The sequence below is a fragment of the Protopterus annectens genome, chromosome 8.part1 (genome assembly GCF_019279795.1).
Source record: "Protopterus annectens isolate FY-2018-M chromosome 8.part1, PAN1.0, whole genome shotgun sequence".
Classification (NCBI taxonomy): domain Eukaryota; kingdom Metazoa; phylum Chordata; order Ceratodontiformes; family Protopteridae; genus Protopterus; species Protopterus annectens.
This window is the reverse complement of record NC_056742.1, coordinates 274,003,880-274,021,600: the sequence shown is the minus strand read 5'-3', so window position 1 is coordinate 274,021,600 and position 17,721 is coordinate 274,003,880. Positions and strand designations below refer to the sequence as shown.

The 17,721-nt window shown below is 42.8% G+C and overlaps 1 protein-coding gene across 3 annotated transcripts in view; it reads right to left on the bottom strand.

Moving 5' to 3' along the window:
* RHPN2 (rhophilin Rho GTPase binding protein 2) overlaps positions 1-17,721 on the bottom strand; it is a 2,376,893-nt gene that overhangs the window by 207,702 nt on the left and 2,151,470 nt on the right. For all 3 annotated transcript variants that reach the window (XM_044081870.1, XM_044081871.1, XM_044081872.1), the window contains exon 13: positions 13,745-13,891. In XM_044081870.1, the coding sequence (XP_043937805.1) occupies positions 13,745-13,891 (147 nt within the window). The remainder of the gene's footprint in view (positions 1-13,744; positions 13,892-17,721) is intronic.

Below are 17,721 nucleotides of genomic sequence, written 5' to 3'. Positions count from 1 at the left end.
GCAGCACTGCAGTGGCAAAGCCAGCTCTGGATTTGGAATAAAGAGAAAAGTGAAAATGTTTGGTAAAGGTGTGCACTGAACTCCAAGTTGCAGCTTCCAGGATATCTTTGGTAGGTACTCCTCTAAGGTAGGCAGTTGAAGTGGCTGTTGCCCTGGTGGAATGTGGCCTAATGTTGCTAGGTACAGTTTTCCCATGCTGTGTGTAGCAGAAATGGATACAGTGTCCTATCCACTTTGAAATGGTCTGCTTTGAAATAGCCTTTCCCTGTGATCCTGCAGCATATGCTACAAACAATTGCTCCATTTTCCTGAAAGCTTTTGTTTTGTCCAAGTAGAAACATAGCTGTCTGTGTATGTCCAATGAATGCAGAAGTCTCTCCCCTTTATTCTGGGGATTTGGATAAAAAGTTGGCAAGTGAATAGTTTGGTTAAGAGCCACACTGGAGACCACCTTTGGGATAAATAAAGGGTCTGTTCTTAAAGAAACCCTGTCTTGGTGAAAAATGATGAAAGGCTCCACTGCCATTAGTGCCTGTAACTCTGAGACTCTTCATGCTGAGGTTATTGCCAGGGGCAGAGCAGTTTTCCATGACACATTTTAATTCTGCTGAATTGGCTGGCTCAAAAGGAGGTAAAGTTATTTTTTCCAAGACAAAATTGAGGTCCCTAGTTGGTGTTGGTGCTCTCCGGGGCGGTCTTATGTTTTTATCCCCTCTGAGGTACTGTTTTAGCAATGGATGAGAGAAAATAGGAGGATCTGTGTTGTAATGAGCCGAGATGGCAGAGGCGTGGATCTTAATGGATGAAAAGAATAGGCCTTTGTCCAGCATCTCAGTTAAGTATTGTAATATCTGAGGAATATTTGGGACAAGAGGATCAAAGCTTCGAGCCTGGTTCCAGGCACAGAATCTCTTCCATTTTTTCTGAGTAGGATTACCTGGTGCTAGGCCTCCTGGCCTCCAAAATGACATCCATAACAGCTTTAGAGAGAGGTGCTGTCTGTCTGACTAAGGAATCTGCCATGCAGCCATGTTTAAGGTTTTGAACTGACTGTGCAGGATCTGGAATTTGAGGTAAAACCCATGGAGGGCCTTGAGCTAAGTTCTTTAAGATTGGGTACCAGTGCTGGCGTGGCCAGTCTGGGGCAATCAGGATAATTTTTGGCTTTTCTTGTCTGGCTTTTAGGAGTACCTTTGAAAGGAGAGGCAGTGGTGGGAAGGCATAAACTTTTAGGCCTTTCCAGCTGAACAAAAGAGCATCCACTTTCCATGCTTGTGTGTGGTAAGTCCTTGTGCAGAAATTCTATAGTTGGCAATTCATTGGGGAGGCAAATAGATCTATGTCTGGGCTCCCCCATTTTTGTGTTATCATGCTGAATACTTGTGGATTTAATTTCCACTCGTGAGGATCCATGATGTTTCTGCTTAAGTCGTCTGCCAGAGCATTTTTCTTTCCTGGCAGGAATTGTGCTTGCAGATGAACTTGATAGGTTAGAGCTGTGTTCCACAAGGTCATGGCTTGTCTGCAGAGGGGATAAGAATGAGTGTCCCCTTTCTTGTTTATGTACCACATGACTGTGGTGTTGTCTGTCTTTAGTAATAGTTGTCCTGGATGCAGAAGGTCCTTGAAAGCTGTTAGGGCATTTTGTACAGCTAGCATCTCTTTTTGATTGATGTGAAGATGCATTTGGTCTGCGGCCCACTTCCCTGAATACATTTTCCTGCCATGTATGCTCCCCAGGTGTAATCCGAAGCAGCTGTTGTTAGTGTCTGCCTGGCTGTGGGTTGAGTGAAAGGCTGTCCCTTGTTGAGGTGACATGCCTGTGCCCACCATCGAAACTCATGTTGTAGGCAGGGAATAAGTGGTATTACTGCTTCCAAACTGTGACAGTGTTGAGTCCAAACACTTTTTAGGTACCACTGTAATTTCCTCATATGCAGTCTGGCATATGGTATTAGTAGTATGCAGGATGCCATGAATTCCAAGGCCTGCAGAATTTTTCTTGCAGGGAGTTAGGTTTTTGTTGCCATCAATTGAAAGTACTAAGTCAGTTGTCTTTGCTTGTCTGGCGTGAGATAAGCCATCTGGGCTGTTGTATTTAAGCTGGCACCGAGGAATATTATCTCTTGTGAGGGCACTAGTTTTGACTTTTTTTCGTTTACTGTGTACCCTAGGCAAATTAGCAATCTTTTTACAAATGCCAGATGCTTTAGAAGAATGTCCTTGCTCTCTGATTGAACAAGGCAGTCATACAAGTATGGATATAATTGAATTCCTTTTTGTCTGCAAAATGCAATTACTGGTGCCAGGCATTTTGTGAAGACCCTGGGCGAAGTAGATAAGCCAAAGGGCAGTGCAGAGAATTGGTAATGCATTGAACCAGCTATGAATCTGAGGTATCTTCTGCAATTTTGTCTGATAGGGACATGCAGGTATGCCTCTTTGAGGTCCAAAGTTACAAGCCAAACCTTCTTGCCCAGCATGGGAAGAATCTGCTGAAGAGTCAACATTTTGAATTTCGGAACATCCAGGAAAGTATTTAAAGTTGAAATGTCCAGTATGGGTCTCCAGGCTTTGTTCTTTCTGGGGACCAGGAAAAGTCTTGAGTAAAATCCTTGTCTTTGTTCCTGTTGTGGTATTTTTTGAACAGTTCTCATGTCCATGAGTGCTGTAATTTGTTTTTGTGCCTCTGCCCACTGATTTGGTAGCAGGTCTGGCATTCCTTTTAGCCTTGGTAGAGTGTGAAAGTGGAACCAGTAACCTTGAGACACAATATTCAAAACCCATTTGTCTTGGGTGATTATATGCCAATTTTGTGAAAAAAGTGCTAGTTTTCCCCCTAAAGGAGCTTCCAAAAGGTAAGTGCTTGGCATTTGAAGGGGGAAGTCATTGGGACTGTTTCCTATAAGGTTGTGACTTGTCTTCCCCTCCTTTTGGGGTTGAAGCACCCCACTGTCATGGTCTGTAAGAGCCTTGGGGCTGAGATCTGCCTCCTGGGCATCTGTATCTGCCACTTTGTGGTCTGTCTGACACTGGAAAAGACCAATTTTTGGAGGGCCAATTTCTGCTAAATCGAGGTGGCTGTACCTGTAAGAAATCCTTCACTGTTTGCATAGATTTTGCCTTATCCTCCATTTTCTTTAATACCTCTTCTGCCTTAACACCAAATAAAATATCCTGCTGTAAAGAAGCATCCAATAATTTTGCCTTAACATGATCAGGTAAACCTTGTTCTTTTAACAAAGCATGCCTTCGTATCACAGATCCTGTAACTGCTGCTCTACAAGAAGCCTATAATGAATCAAAACCACATTGCAGAGTATGTCTTCCCACTTGTTCAGCTGCATGCAATAAATCCTGCATTTCCTTATAGTCAGGATGTTCTGAACTTGTAAGCATTTTTTGTTTTAATAGAGACATTAAATATTGTTGGTATTTAAGCATGTGAAACTGGCAATTTAAAGCCCTCACTGCTAAAGTTGCAGAAGTGTAAACTTTCTTCCCCCATCTGTCTAATGCTCTAGAGTCCCTGTCAGAGGGAACTGGATTTTTAGCTGCGGACGCCTTTACCCCTTTGGGACCCTGGGAAATAGTTTCTGGGTCAGCAACAGGGTTTTTATAAATAAATTTGTGAGAGTCAGGGACTCTGTAGTACCTGTCTGGCTTGACTGGAGCAGGGGGCAAAGAATCAGGATTTGAACTAGATTCAGTGAACACATCATCCACAATATCTAACACTGGCGGAATAGCAAGGGGCCTGTGCTGAGGCAATAAAAGAAAGTCTCTGAGCCTTTTCTTGGATTCTGAGTAATCCTGGCCCTCCCAGTGGAAATGCTCCCTCATGGTATGTAAAGTTTCCCCAAATGAGTAATCCTCAGGAGGACAGGCTGAAGGAATTGATTCTTCAGCATCAGAGTCCTCATAAGGGGGTAAAGAGTATCCCTGGTCTGAAGAGGAATCAGAAGAAATAGAAACCTGGTCAGAGGAATCATAGTCTGTATCCTGCCTAGGCCTTTTATCTGGAGGGGGATGGGAACCCCTGATCGGAGTAATTAAGTCTTCGGCCATTTTAAGCATCTGTTTCTTAGGTATGGAGGCCTGTCCAGGTGAATGCTGTACTTGCTTCTTTGTCTTTAATGGAGTTTTAGACTTGGCTGTAGTTTTAATGGTAAGTTGTGAAGGTCTGAAAACACCCTCAGAAGATGATGCCTGCTCAGCGGCTCCGGACCCATCTGAGGGGTTAGTTTCCTTAGGCCCAATACCTTGAGTTTCCAGAGGCCTAGACATCTCCACGTGGGAGTCGGAGGTGGCGTGTGGCTCTGAGGTAGCGGGTGTCAGGGGCTGCGAAAGCGCCTCACTGAGAACCGGCGACTGGCCTAGAAGAGGCTTCATTGTCAGTTTTGGACCTCGGATGCCTGTCCTTATCCTTGTCTTTGCGTTTTTTGTGTATTCCGGTCGTCGGTTGTTCCGACGGCATGGTATAATTGAACCTTCGGCCAAAGTAATGGCGAGCAAAGTCAAACCAACGTTTAATAGTGCGTTTGTTAAATCTAGCACAAAACCAACAACTAGTGACGTCGTGGTCTGGGCCTAGGCATGGAATACAGTAAGAATGAAAATCCTTATGAGGTATTTGCTTCCCACAAGAAATACAATTATTAACTTTTACTGACATCGGTCTGAGGCAAGAAAAAGTTTCCTCAACGGGGTACTTAGCTTTATTGAAGACTTCGGTTCTGAAATTCGAACTGAAAATCTCAGGAGTCAGCCGACCGGCACTTGCGAACTGCTTTTGCTTCGGGCACCACTTGGCAAGAAAGACTGAAGAAAATGGCATCGGCTGCATCTTATATGCCCCTGGCGCACTGACGTCAGGGAAGAAGCGACAGCAACAGACGCCGGACCAAGACTTTGGAACTTTGGCCGACTGTGGGACCGCCTGATGGCAGGATAACCCTCTGAATTCCCTGGGGCTGCTGTCTGGGGGGGGGGGGGTCTGTTTTTACAGGGCCTAGGCTGGGCTGGTTTACTCAGAGAAGGAAAGGACCAGTGCTTGGAGGGACAATGCCTGCTGAACCTAGGTGGCTGGACTTGTAAGAAATCCTTAACTGTTTGCATAGATTTTGCTTTTTCTTCCTTCTTTTTTAAGACCTCTTCTGCCTTAGTGCCAAATAAGTTATCTTTGTGCAAGGGGGCATCCAACAATTTAGATTTGACATGGTCTGGCAGGGGTTGCTCCTTACACCATATATGTCTTCTAATGACATATCCAGTGACTACTGCCCTGCAAGAAGTTTCTAGGGCGTCAAAACCATAGTGCAAAGTGTGTTTAGTTACTTGGCTTGCAGAATGCATTAAGTCTTGTAAATCTTTAGATTCTGCCCGAGCAGGAAGGGAAGACATTTTTTGTTTAAGGATTTCTAAAACGATATTTGTGTGAGTCAGGGATTCTATAGTACCTGTCTGGTTTTCTGGGAGCAGGAGGTAGCGCATCAGGAGTCAAGCTGGACTCAAGGAAAACATCATCCACAACATCCAGGATTGGGGGGATGGCCAAGGATCTGTGTTGCAGAAGATAGTACAGTTTTGTACCTACCATAAATGTAGATGTCCGATAGACATGCAACTGCAGTCATAACATATGGGTTGTCCTGCCTCAGGCAGCCCTCGGTCAGCCGGATTCCAAAGTCTGGGTCTGACGTCGGCTGATGTCGCATTTCTCTCCGACGTCAGAGCGGCTGGAGTACATAAGCATCAGCTGACGCCATTTTCTTCAGTGTTTCTTGCCCCAGATGCCAGGTGCCCTCCAAGGAAGGCTGTAATCAAATTTGAAAGACAAAAACAGGATTCCAGACAAATAAATGAGCAATAAAACAAATACAACATAACAGATATCCCCAGCTAAAAGAAACAGGGATAGGAGTGGACCCTAGGCATAGAGGGGTATGGAGGGAGGGAAAATCCGACTGCAGTTGCATGTCTATCGGACATCTACATTTATGGTAGGTACAAAACTGTACTATGTCCTTCAAGAATGCAACTGCAGTCATAACATATGGGTAGAATACCATAGCTTAGCTGGGGGAGGAGGAATGCTCTAGGAAAAAGATGGTGTGGCAATCAAACCCTGCAGGACTGCCGAAGCAAAGCCTGCTCTGGATCTGGAGTATAGAGGGAGATTGTAGTGTTTGGAGAATGTATGCATGGAGCTCCATGTAGCAGCTTCTAGAATGTCCTAAGTAGGCACCCCTCTTAAGAATGCTGTAGAGGTGGCTGTAGCTCTGGTGGAATGTGGTCTGACATTGGCTGGAACAGTCTTTCCATGAAAGGAAAAACAGAATTTGATGCAATGTCCAATCCATTTTGAAATAGTCTGTTTTGAAATTGCTTTTCCTTGGACTGCAGGGGCGAAAGCTACAAAAAGTTGTTCAGACTTCCTACTGGCCTTGGTTCTGTCCAGGTAGTATCGAAGTTGTCTGTGAATGTCCAAGGTATGTAACAGTCTTTCCCCCTTGTTCTCAGGATTGGGGAAGAAAGCAGGCAGATGAATAGCTTGACTTAAAGAAACCCTAGATACCACCTTTGGCATAAAAGTTGGGTTGGTCCTTAACGAAACCCTGTCTCTGTGAAAAATTATGAATGGTGGTATTGCCATTAGGGCCTGTAGTTCCGAAACCCTTCTTGCTGAGGTAATTGCCAACAGGAAAGCTGTCTTCCATGACAGAAATTGCAAGTCAACTGAAGCTGCTGGCTCAAATGGAGATAGAGTCAGTTTTTCTAGGACAAAAATGAGGTCCCAGGCTGGCACTGGGGCCTTTCTTGGTGGCTTAATGTTCTTGATTCCCCTGAGGAATTGCCTTAGCAAAGGGTGTGAAAAGACAGGAGGATCAGTGCTATATCTAGCTGAAATAGCTGATGCATGTATCTTTATGGAAGAATATGAGAGGCCGTTCTTTAGCATATCTGTCAAATATTCCAAGATGAGTGGGATGTTTAACAATGATGCATCATGTCCCTTGCTGGTATTCCAATTGCTGAATCTCTTCCATTTTGCTAAGTAAACCTTTCTGGTGGATGGTCTTCGAGCCTCTGTTAGTATCCACTGAACTTCCTTGGAGAGAGATAGGTTGTGGTTATTTATGGGATCTCCCAGGCTGTTAGCTGCAGTGTCTGAAGGTTTGGATGCACCGTTTTGAAATTGTGTTGAGCCAAAAGTAGAGGCCATTGGGGAAGGGCCCACCTCCTGGTGTGACATATGCTCCGTAGTAGTGGGTACCAGTGTTGTCTTGGCCAGTCCGGAGCTATTATGATTCCCTTGGGTCTCTTTGCTTTGATCTTTAGTAATACTGAGGTCATCAGTGGCAGAGGTGGGAATGCATAGATTGTTAGGAAGTTCCATTTGAATGAGAGAGCATCTATTTTCCAAGCTTTTGGATGGTATGTCCTTGTGCAGAATTTTTGTAGATGATGGTTGAGGTGAGAGGCAAATAGGTCTACTTCTGGCCTGCCCCATGTCGAAGTGAGTTGTGTGAAGATCTTCGGATGTAACCTCCACTCGTGTGGATCTGCGAAATTCCTGCTTAGGCTGTCCGCCAACACATTGTCTTTGCCTGGAACAAACTGGGATTGTAACTGGATGTTTAGGCTCAGTGATTTTTCCCAAAGATGCATTGTCAGTCTGCAAAGGGGGTAAGAGTGGGTGCCCCCTTGCTTGTTTATATACCACATCACAGTGGTGTTGTCTGTCCGTATCAGTAAATGGCCTTGCTGAAGTTGGTGTTGAAAGGCCTCGATGGCATGCATTACTGCCAGCATTTCCTTTTGGTTTATATGCAGATGTGTTTCCTTTGGAGACCATTGTCCTTGTATACACCTGCCTTCCATGTGCGCCCCCCATCCAAGGTCTGAGGTGTCTGTGGTCATGGTCTGTGTTATCTGTGGTTTTTTGAATGACATACCTGTGTTTGCCTGGCTCACCGAGGCCCACCATAGGAATTCTTTTTGTAGGCATGGAATGAGCGGTATGGTTGTCTCCAAGTTGTTGCTGTGCTGAGACCAAATGCTTTTTAGGTACCATTGAAGCTTTCTCATGTGTAGTCTTGCTAATGGAACCAGGAGAATGCAGGATGCCATGTAACCCAGGGCCTGTAGGAATCTCCTTGCAGTCATCTGGGTGAGTTTTGCTAAACCTTTGAAGTAATGAGTTAAATTCTCTTGCTTGTCTTCTTTCAGGTAAGCCATTTGAGAGGCTGTGTCTAATTTGGCTCCTAAGAAGATTATTTGCTGGGATGGCTGCAGTCTTGACTTTTGGAAGTTGACTGCGTATCCCAGAGCTTGAAGTAATCGTATGACATAGTCCAAGTTTTTTGTCAACATCAATTTGTCGTCCGCTTGTATGAGGCAGTCGTCCAGGTACAGGTAAATTTGTATCCCCTGGAGCCTGCAATGAGCAATTACTGAAGCCAGGCATTTTGTGAATACTCTGGGCGCAGTAGATAAGCCAAATGGCAATGCTGAGAATTGATAATGCTCTGGCCCTGCAAGAAATCTGAGGTATCTTCTGCAGCTGTGTCTGATAGGGACATGCAGGTATGCCTCCTTGAGGTCCAGAGTAATCAGCCAAGACCCCTTGCCCAGCATGGGAAGGAGTTGCTGTAGAGTCAGCATTTTGAACTTTGGTACTATGAGAAAGGTGTTTAATGCGGACAAATCCAGTATTGGTCTCCATTGAGATTCTTTTCTTGGAACAAGGAACAGTCTTGAGTAAAACCCCTGGCCTTGTTCTTGTTGTGGAACTCTTTATATTGCTTTCATCCGAGTCAGCAGAGAGATTTGCTTGATAGCCTCTGCCCTCTGGTTTTGTGGTAGGTTTGGCATGCCTTGTTTTCTTGGCAAGGTATGAAAATAGAACCTGTAGCCTCGGTCTATAATGTCCAAAATCCATTTGTCCTTTGTCAGTCTGTGCCAATTTTATGTAAACAGAGATAATTTCCCGCCCAAGGGAGCTTCTATTTGTTCCCTGGTAGGCGGAAGTAGAGGAAAGTCATTGAGATTGTGGCTGTGGGGCAGGTGAAACCCCTGCGTCGCTTCTTTGGTTTCCTGGCTGCCATTGTCGTCCCCTGTAAGGACCTCTGTATTGGCCTCTTCCTCGGCCACGTCTGTTTTTACCCCTTTGAAACTTTTCTGGATTAGGAAAGGACCAGTTTTTTGAAGGCCAATTCCTACTGAATCTGAGGTGTTGAACCTGGAGGAAATCTTTCACCGTCTGAACTGATTTTGCTTTTTCCTCGATGGTCTTTAACACATCCTTAGCATTAGCACCAAAAGGCTTGTTCTTTTCCAAAGGTGCATCCAGAAGTTTTACCTTTACATGGTCTGGTAGAGGTTGATCTTTTAACCATGCATGTCTACGAATGACTGCCCCTGTCATAGCTGCCCTACATGAAGCTTCCAGTGCATCATATCCACACTGCAGGAAGTGATTGCTTACTTGCTGAGTATTATGTACAACTTCCTGCAAAGCCTTCCTGTCTAAAGGATCAGGAGTGGCCAATGTTTTTTGTAAATCTTCTAACAGGAAATCCTGATATTGTAACATATGAAAAAGGCAGTTCAAAGCTCTCATAGATAAGGTAGTGGATGTGTAAACCTTTTTGCCCCATCTCTAATGACCTAGCTTCCCTGTTGGAGGGCAATGGATTTTTAGAGGTGGAAGCTGAAACTCCTTTAGGCCCCTGTGAAATAGTTTCCAAATCAGCAGTATGGGCCCTGAATAAATGGGAATGTGTTTCTGGGACCCTGTAATACCTGTCTGGCTTGGCTGGAGCAGGAGGAAGAGAGTCAGGGGTAACACTAGATTCAGAATATAAATCATCCAAAACATCAAGTACAGGAGGAATAGCTAAGGGCCTGTGCTGGGGCTTCTTAAGGAAAGTCCGGCGTTTTCTGGAATCAGAATATTCCTGGCCTTGCCACTTGAAATGTTCCCTCATGGTATGCAGAACTTCCCCAAAAGAAATATCCTCAGGAGGGGAGGCCGAGGGGATGGAATCCTCTGCATCCGAGTCCTCATAGGTCTGGAAGAGCTCTTCCTGGCTATCAGAGTGGACAGAGCCCTCAGAATCTTCATCTGACGGAATAGGGTCAGAGGGTTCAACCCGGGGCCTTTTATCAGAAGGAGGCTGGGATCCTCTCTCAGGATGGGCCTGTGAACCTCTAATCATAGAAATTAAATCAGAAGCCATAGACATAATTTGTGTCTCTGGAGAAGGCTGAGGTAAGGTTTTAGTAGTAAGATGTTTTGTTTTGCTGGCTGCCTTAGCCCTAGTGTAGGCCTTAATAGACATGGCCATAGGAGGCCTGGCAGCTCCACGTGCAGGAGTGACCTTGTCTACAGCAATGGCCTCGGGCATTTCCTCGGTTTCGGTATCCGGAGGAAAATCAATAACTGGCGTTGGAGTGATATCCGGAATCGGAGTCGTCGGTAATGCGGTGTCTTCGGTTCGGAGCGGTGGAGAGACCGTCTCAGAGGGAACCGGAGCACTCGCGATAGGTTTTGGCATGGAGTCGGTGGTAGACGCGGGCCGAGGATGTCGGTCCCGGTCTTTGCGTTTCTTGGGAGTTTGCGATGTCGGAAGTTCCGACGGCATTGTGTAAGCAAATTTTTCGCCGAAAAAATCTTCAGCGAACTCCGCCCGGTGCCTGAGAGTGCGCTTGTTGAAGCGAGCACAGGCTACACAGGCCGAGACGTCGTGGTCTGGGCCAAGGCAAGGAAGACAGTAAGAGTGGAAATCCTTATGAGGTATTTGTTTACCACAAGAAAGACAATTGTTAACTTTTTCAGTAATTTCTGACATCGGCTGAGGCAAGAAAAGGTCCCCAATGGGGTACTTAGCTTTTTTGATGACTTCGGAATCGAAGAATACAGGAGCTGACCGACCGGCACTTGCAAACTGCTTCTGCTTCGGGCACCGCGCGGCAAGAAAGACTGAAGAAAATGGCGTCGGCTGATGCTTACGTACTCCAGCCGCTCTGACGTCGGAGAGAAATGCGACATCAGCCGACGTCGGACCCAGACTTTGGAATCCGGCCGACCGAGGGCTGCCTGAGGCAGGACAACCCATATGTTATGACTGCAGTTGCATTCTTGAAGGACATCTAAGAATTCCCTGAATATCTTTTTAGACTGAGGGTAGTCCTGACTCTCCCATTGGAAATGCTTCCTTAAAGTATGCAGGGTTTCCCCAAAGGAAAAATCCTCTGGGGGAGAGGCTGAAGGAACGGAGTCCTCTGCATCAGAATCCTCATAAGTGGAGAGGGGTTGCATGTCTTCATGCAGGATGATTACTATCATATTTGTATCCTAGAGGCATGAACTTGGACAGTAATATTACCTTATACAATGTATTGTCCTGCATTTTTCTATTTTCTTGTTCTTAAGTGAAACTCAAATTTTTTTATGATTGTAATAGCAGTTATAACATGTTAGAGATTATAAAACTTTAGAAATGTGGTAAATTTGGGTATTTCACTTTAAGAATGTGCATTTCCCTCTTTTTAATTAGTTATTTAGTATCAAGTAATTAATCGAGAATGTTTACTGGTTTAGTATTTAAATACTTGGTGTATAAATGGAAGTGTTTTTTTTAGGCACAGATCATTCCTTGAAGGCGAAAGGCCGAGGTACCAGAATAAAAATATTTTTGGTGACCAGTATTTCCTTGAAGTCAGTGTGGTTCCAGTGTCGTGGTGATTTCTATTATTGTGTTTTTTGGACTTTTGTTCTGGTTTGTTTATTTTAGTCATCCTTTGACTCCCTGCAGCCCCAAAGATAATGAAAATGGAGCTGTCTATTGGCCAAACTTTACTGTTCTTACAGCAGTCTCTGCAGTCTATAGAATGCACTTAGTTTTCCTGGTAGCCCACTGTCAAAGACTGCAAGTCTCATCAAAGTTCTGGTGAAACATAATGAACCTTCCATCCAGAAACACTTCCCTTTGCACTCTCAGCTGAAATACTTGATTTTCCGTTACCTTTCTGGGCACATATACAGGATGCACAATTTGCCAGTGAAGCTACAACATTTGAAAGAACTGGAAAACCAGAAGCCCCCAGGTCTAACCAGGGAAACAGCAGATAAATTGGTGTAGTTTTAAAACAGTAGAATCATTTACTATAGCAATAACCAGTGTCTAAAGGCACTTACTTTTGTCAACAAATTCACTTCAGATGTTAGCCCTGTTTTTTTGCTAAGATGACTATCAATAATTTTGAACATAATATTGTAAAATCCAGGTAGCCATGTAGCTACAGGTCATGCCTGTCAGTCTCTATTTGCATATCGTGAGACTGTGAAAAAGTCATGTGATCAAAAAGTGCTCCCAGATCACTCCTGTAAAAGGCACTTGTGAGGTCCTAGTCAGTACATGTTTAAGAAATTAGTACAGAACACAGAAGCAGTCTTATGCCTTGTTAATATATTTGTTAAAATACTTTGTTCAGGCTAGCCTGTTGAGTACTGTTGATTAGTATGACCCTACATGCGCGTGCCAACTACACACTAAGACCACAACACTGCTCAGAATAGTTCTGCAACCACACGTGTATTTTGTTTCCAGAGTTTAACGATTATGTTAACAAACAGCAGGCAGCAATGAATGAGATCACTGTATAAGACATTTTGCCAGTATATGTTACAAATGAAAAAAATAAACTTCTTCATTAATTTTTGATTTACACAACCACTTTGGGTCCTAGTCAGGAGGAAGACATGATGTAAAACAACCATAAATAAATTTGTATGTACAATAACAACCTTTCTTTACAATTTCATTCTCCTCTTATTACCACTCCTCTTACTCTTACATACAAAAAAAAAACAACACATCAACATCCTTCACAGCCTTAGTTTCGTCAACCTTACTTTCTGTACTTTACCTTAACTGTTACTTGCAACCTCCTATGCCTTACATCACCTACCTTATTACTGTTATTTGTTCATTACTACAACTACTCATCTCTATATTCTAAGCTGGACTATCCAAATATACCTGCACTAGCTGCAATTGTTTTGTGTTATACTGGTATTTTCTTTTAACTACACATACAGTAATTTCTTTAAAATCTGGTTATTTTACTTCAGCTGTACAAGTTCTGAATATTTACTGTCAGTATGTTCTATGTCTTGTAATATTTGTCTAAATGGCCCTGGCATGCCTGTAAAGGGTTCTTGGACCAGTGAACTCACCTAGTAAGTAGATGTAATAATACAATTCAAATAAGTATGTTAAAGTCCACTAAAGGCAGAGACACATCCTACCACCACAATTTTCAGCTATGCTCACCATTACACTACTGAAAGTACTGTTAAAGACATGCATTAGTAGGTGAACTAAACTCTTCCTCTGTCTGTCCTACTTGCCGAGTGACACAGAAAGGACAGCAGCAAACAGAAACTTTGCTTTTGAAATGCTGCACAAGCTGCATCACTGCAGTCCTTCTCTAAATTTTTAACACCCCACTGTGTAATAATTCAGATCGACAGACTGCAATAGGAAAATATGTCAATTCACAAATTGCATATTATTTCACTAGTGGATGCAACTACAACTAATGGCATAACACACTGCTTCTGTGAGTGGACATAACTAACTTCCAAATTTAATTTAAGTTCCATATTAACAGAAGTTCATAAAGTTTTGTGAAAAGTACACTTGTGAGATGTCAGTTGTTTGTATGTACTTACTGCAGCAGCACAAAGAGGATCCAGACAGTTAACCTGGGCTGGCATACCACCCCTTAGAGTAAATCCCAGGTCTCCATTCTCAGGAACTAAATGGACTGTTCGTGGAGCCATCAGTCTGTTCTTAGCACAAAACACAGACAATGGACCCTAAAAAAAAAAAAGTTCTGTAAACAGCAGTGGCCTAATGAAACAAAAACACTATCTAGTTCATGTTGGGAACATCAAGTGTAATTAGTGTATAATGCAAGACACAAGTGTCCTACTTACAATTTTACCTTGTGAATCTAAAATAACACATCTTAAAAACAAACAGCCATAATAATGTGCTAGTCTTAAAACAGTACATGAAGCAATCTGTTTTCCACAGATCATTCAAAACAGGTATCATATGATTTAACAAGATGGCACAGTCCTCCTTTTCATATGAGAATAAACCTGCGTGTCAACTTGCTGCAGTCTTAACGTCAAGCAGTACTTTTAATATGTACAGTAATTTCCTTTGTACAGTTTCTGTGATGTACGTCTCAGAGACAGTACAAAATTAAGTCCAATAATATTCTTGAAAGCTAGGAGCAAATGACAGCTACAGAAACAACTTTATGACACATGATATCCGTGCCATGCCCTGACTTGTTAAATTTATATATTTTATCTTGCCATTTACTTTGTTGAGTTCCTTCCTTCTGTGTTGTTTTGCCATATCATGGAACTCTTCAGCCTAACTAGGTCCTTACAGTTCTTACTGGTATTTCTAAAATGTCCATCTATGAACAAACCTACATGTTGTCCCACAGCAAGTCCCTCAGTATCTGTTTTCATTGAAGTTAAACTAAATAAATGTATAAGGGTGGATAATAACTAGTAACCAGAATGAATGAAATAAAGATATCTCCTTTGCTTTCGCTTCTTCCACTACAAAGTGCTGCAAACTCCCACTGCAAATCCTGCTAAGTAAGATGCATCATGTTTTGTGATTCACAGTCGAGAAAGCAGGCACTGACATGGCTAAGAGAGGAATACTCAATACACTGCAGAGTTGCATGAGGTTCCTCAATATAAAAGTAGATAATCGAACAAAAGGATCACTGCTACAGTACATTTGCAACATGAATAAGCTGAAGATGGACATCAATCAATCTTCAGTACATAGATGAAAAGCTTTTGAACATTCCCAAAGTTATCTCCCACTCTGTGGCTGTCTGCATAAAAAAAGCACTATGGGGAGGAAAAGGTACGGCCAGTATACAAAAGCCATGAGAAGAGTGGTGCAGACCATCCCTAGCAAAGCAGACAGCGATGTTGGTCATCTCTGCCACGGGTGACATACATTAGATTCCCTAATAATGACATTAATAGCTAAGCCAATTACTGAAGTCCATTACCTTTTGTTTGTGTTTTGGCACTGTTCTTGATGATGGCAGGATACTGACTGCTCAATTCTAGTTTCACACGAGTTTCAGATGCATATTCTGATAGCTGTATCATCTCCCTTAATATGAGCCAAGGAGGTATGTCTCAAGTAATTCTCTCCATTTGTGCGTAATGACAGTGTTACATGTGTACTTAGGATGAACGGACTTGAACACTCTAGTGAGACTGCAGATCTTGGCAACTGACTGGCAGTTAAACATCACTCTGTATTTGTTCAGCCTGGTAAGAAGTGCACCTTTGTGTATGACTATGGAGTCACCTATGACTGAAACATGACAGATGTATTTATTACCTTGGCCTTGCTCCCTTAAGGGCTTCAGCCTGCCAGATGAGTGCTTCTTGTAGATGTGTTTTCTGTAGTGGCTGTGAAAGCTTTTTTCTGCTGGCATGATGCTGCGTGCCCTGTATACCAAACCTTTGTCTAGTAGGCTTTTGTGGTTTAATCAGGGACTTTTTAAGTACCTCAGAGTAAGAAGACTTGCTTTTCTATGACACAACTGTGTGAGGTTGGTGCCAGAGCCAACAACATGCTGGGTACAGTCTTCAGCCTTTGAAGAGACATTGGTCTCCAAGGTTAGTAGAACTTTGCACCTTTCACATATGTAATAGTTTATAAGAAGAATCAAACAGTTGTCGGTGAGCATGAGGCAGTTCTTGTGTATTGCCTTAATGTTCCTACTGATAGGCTAGCAACAGACGGGGAGGTAGACTCTGACTTCATGATATTTAGTGCCTTGAGAAAACAGAGTACTAATGAGTGCTAATGAAATAAAATTGTAGGAAGGCTCTATACACTAGAACACCAGGTTGAGCAGATTTTAAAATAAATATGAAAAAAAGGGTTAAACCTTGCACTGTACTCTAAGTAGACATGAAGATAAGAAGAAGAAAGGTAACTTGAGCTTAGCAGCCTAAGGGGAGGCACTTTCCAGTTTGATATTGCTCAATAGTGTAAGCAGATAAGACTGGGAGGAGTTTCTAAAGACAATTTATATTAAGGGCAGTCAACTCGAGCAACTGTAGTGCCCTAGATGGTTACATAATGACAAAATGACTTTACGCAGCTCTCTTGATGGAACATCATCATTCCATCACTATTAACCAAGTGCAATCTTACATAAAAGTGGCCATGCTCTTAATGGTCAACATGAAAGGTAGGGATAACTGAAGTGACAAAGCTTTGTGAGCCACCCCATACAAAATAATCTAAATAACAGACAAGAATTCCATTGATGTTACTGTTCTCTCAAAGGAGCACAACTCAGCAAGGCCAACCTGTAAGATTTTCCCTCTTTATAGGTTCATTGGTAAATATGAAGCCATCAGTTTGCAGACCTTTATAGATCTACTCCATTAGAAGACAGTATCTAAATGTGAAATTCAAACCCTGTACTGTAAGGTAAACAACTTAAGCATTATGCCAGTCCCCAAAATGTCTCACTTTTTATACCAATACAGCAGTGTAACTGCCAGACCCTATTATTTAAGAGTCTGAAGATACCCTGTATAACTTGTCAGATTTTGTAGGGGCAGTAGGTTGCACATCAGATAAAACTACAAGCTGTAATAAAAGTATTCTTGAAAGCAGCAACACCTGTAGACTTAGGAATAGCCAACTATAATAAATCATAATACAGTTACTTGTCAAAATGAATTTCAGTCTGATCCCACTGAAACCCTTTTTCATTTCAGATAAAATTTCAGAAAAATAAGTCTTCTGGAGGGAAATCTGAAGAAACATTTTCCTCAAAATCAGAATCTTTGAGTTGAGAAGAAAATCCTGAAGTGCACCATTCCCTCCAATCCCTGAGCTTGTGACTGAAAATTAGAAACAGAAAGTGAGGGAACTCTTTTTTTTTTCTTGAAGAGGTAGCAGGTACAATAAAAACAGAAATTAACTCCCTAGCAAATCTCGGAAAATATTCTCTGTCTATATAAATAGAGACAGAATAAGGCAAGTTGTTTTGTTTTTGTTTTCCTGAAAAACTCTCTGTAAAAAGACATAGGCATACTATCTTGGGACTCCGGCACTCCTCCAACTACATGGTAGACCTTTACCTGCCCCTCCCCAAGACCAACAAGCATGGTTTTCCCTTGCCCATAAGGGCAACCCAGCAACCACAGGGGATGTGTCTATACTCTAGTCCTTAGCAACTGTGGGTACTACACCAGAGAAACCAGGGACAGTGAAGAGTGGTCTGGGGAACCAAGTCTGGCTACAGCAGAGTCATCCATCAGTGACTTAGGCAGTGAAGGAGCCAGCATGACACTAAAGGCTCTCTAGAAATTTTTTGCTTGTGGACAGGGGAAGCAAGAACTGAGGAGACCGGTAACTGCTCCATGGTCTAGCCAAAAAAAAAGCCTGAAATATGGGTAACGGAGCCTGTGAGAGTCTGTAAACCTCCAAAAAGAAAAAAAAAGAATGACTTTCTTTTCAAAACCTTTTATTAAAATATCACTTGAGAAATAGGCCCACGTACATTATTTGAAAAGAAAAACATGTTAGCATTTTTTCCATTTACGCATATTGCGCATTACATATTTTC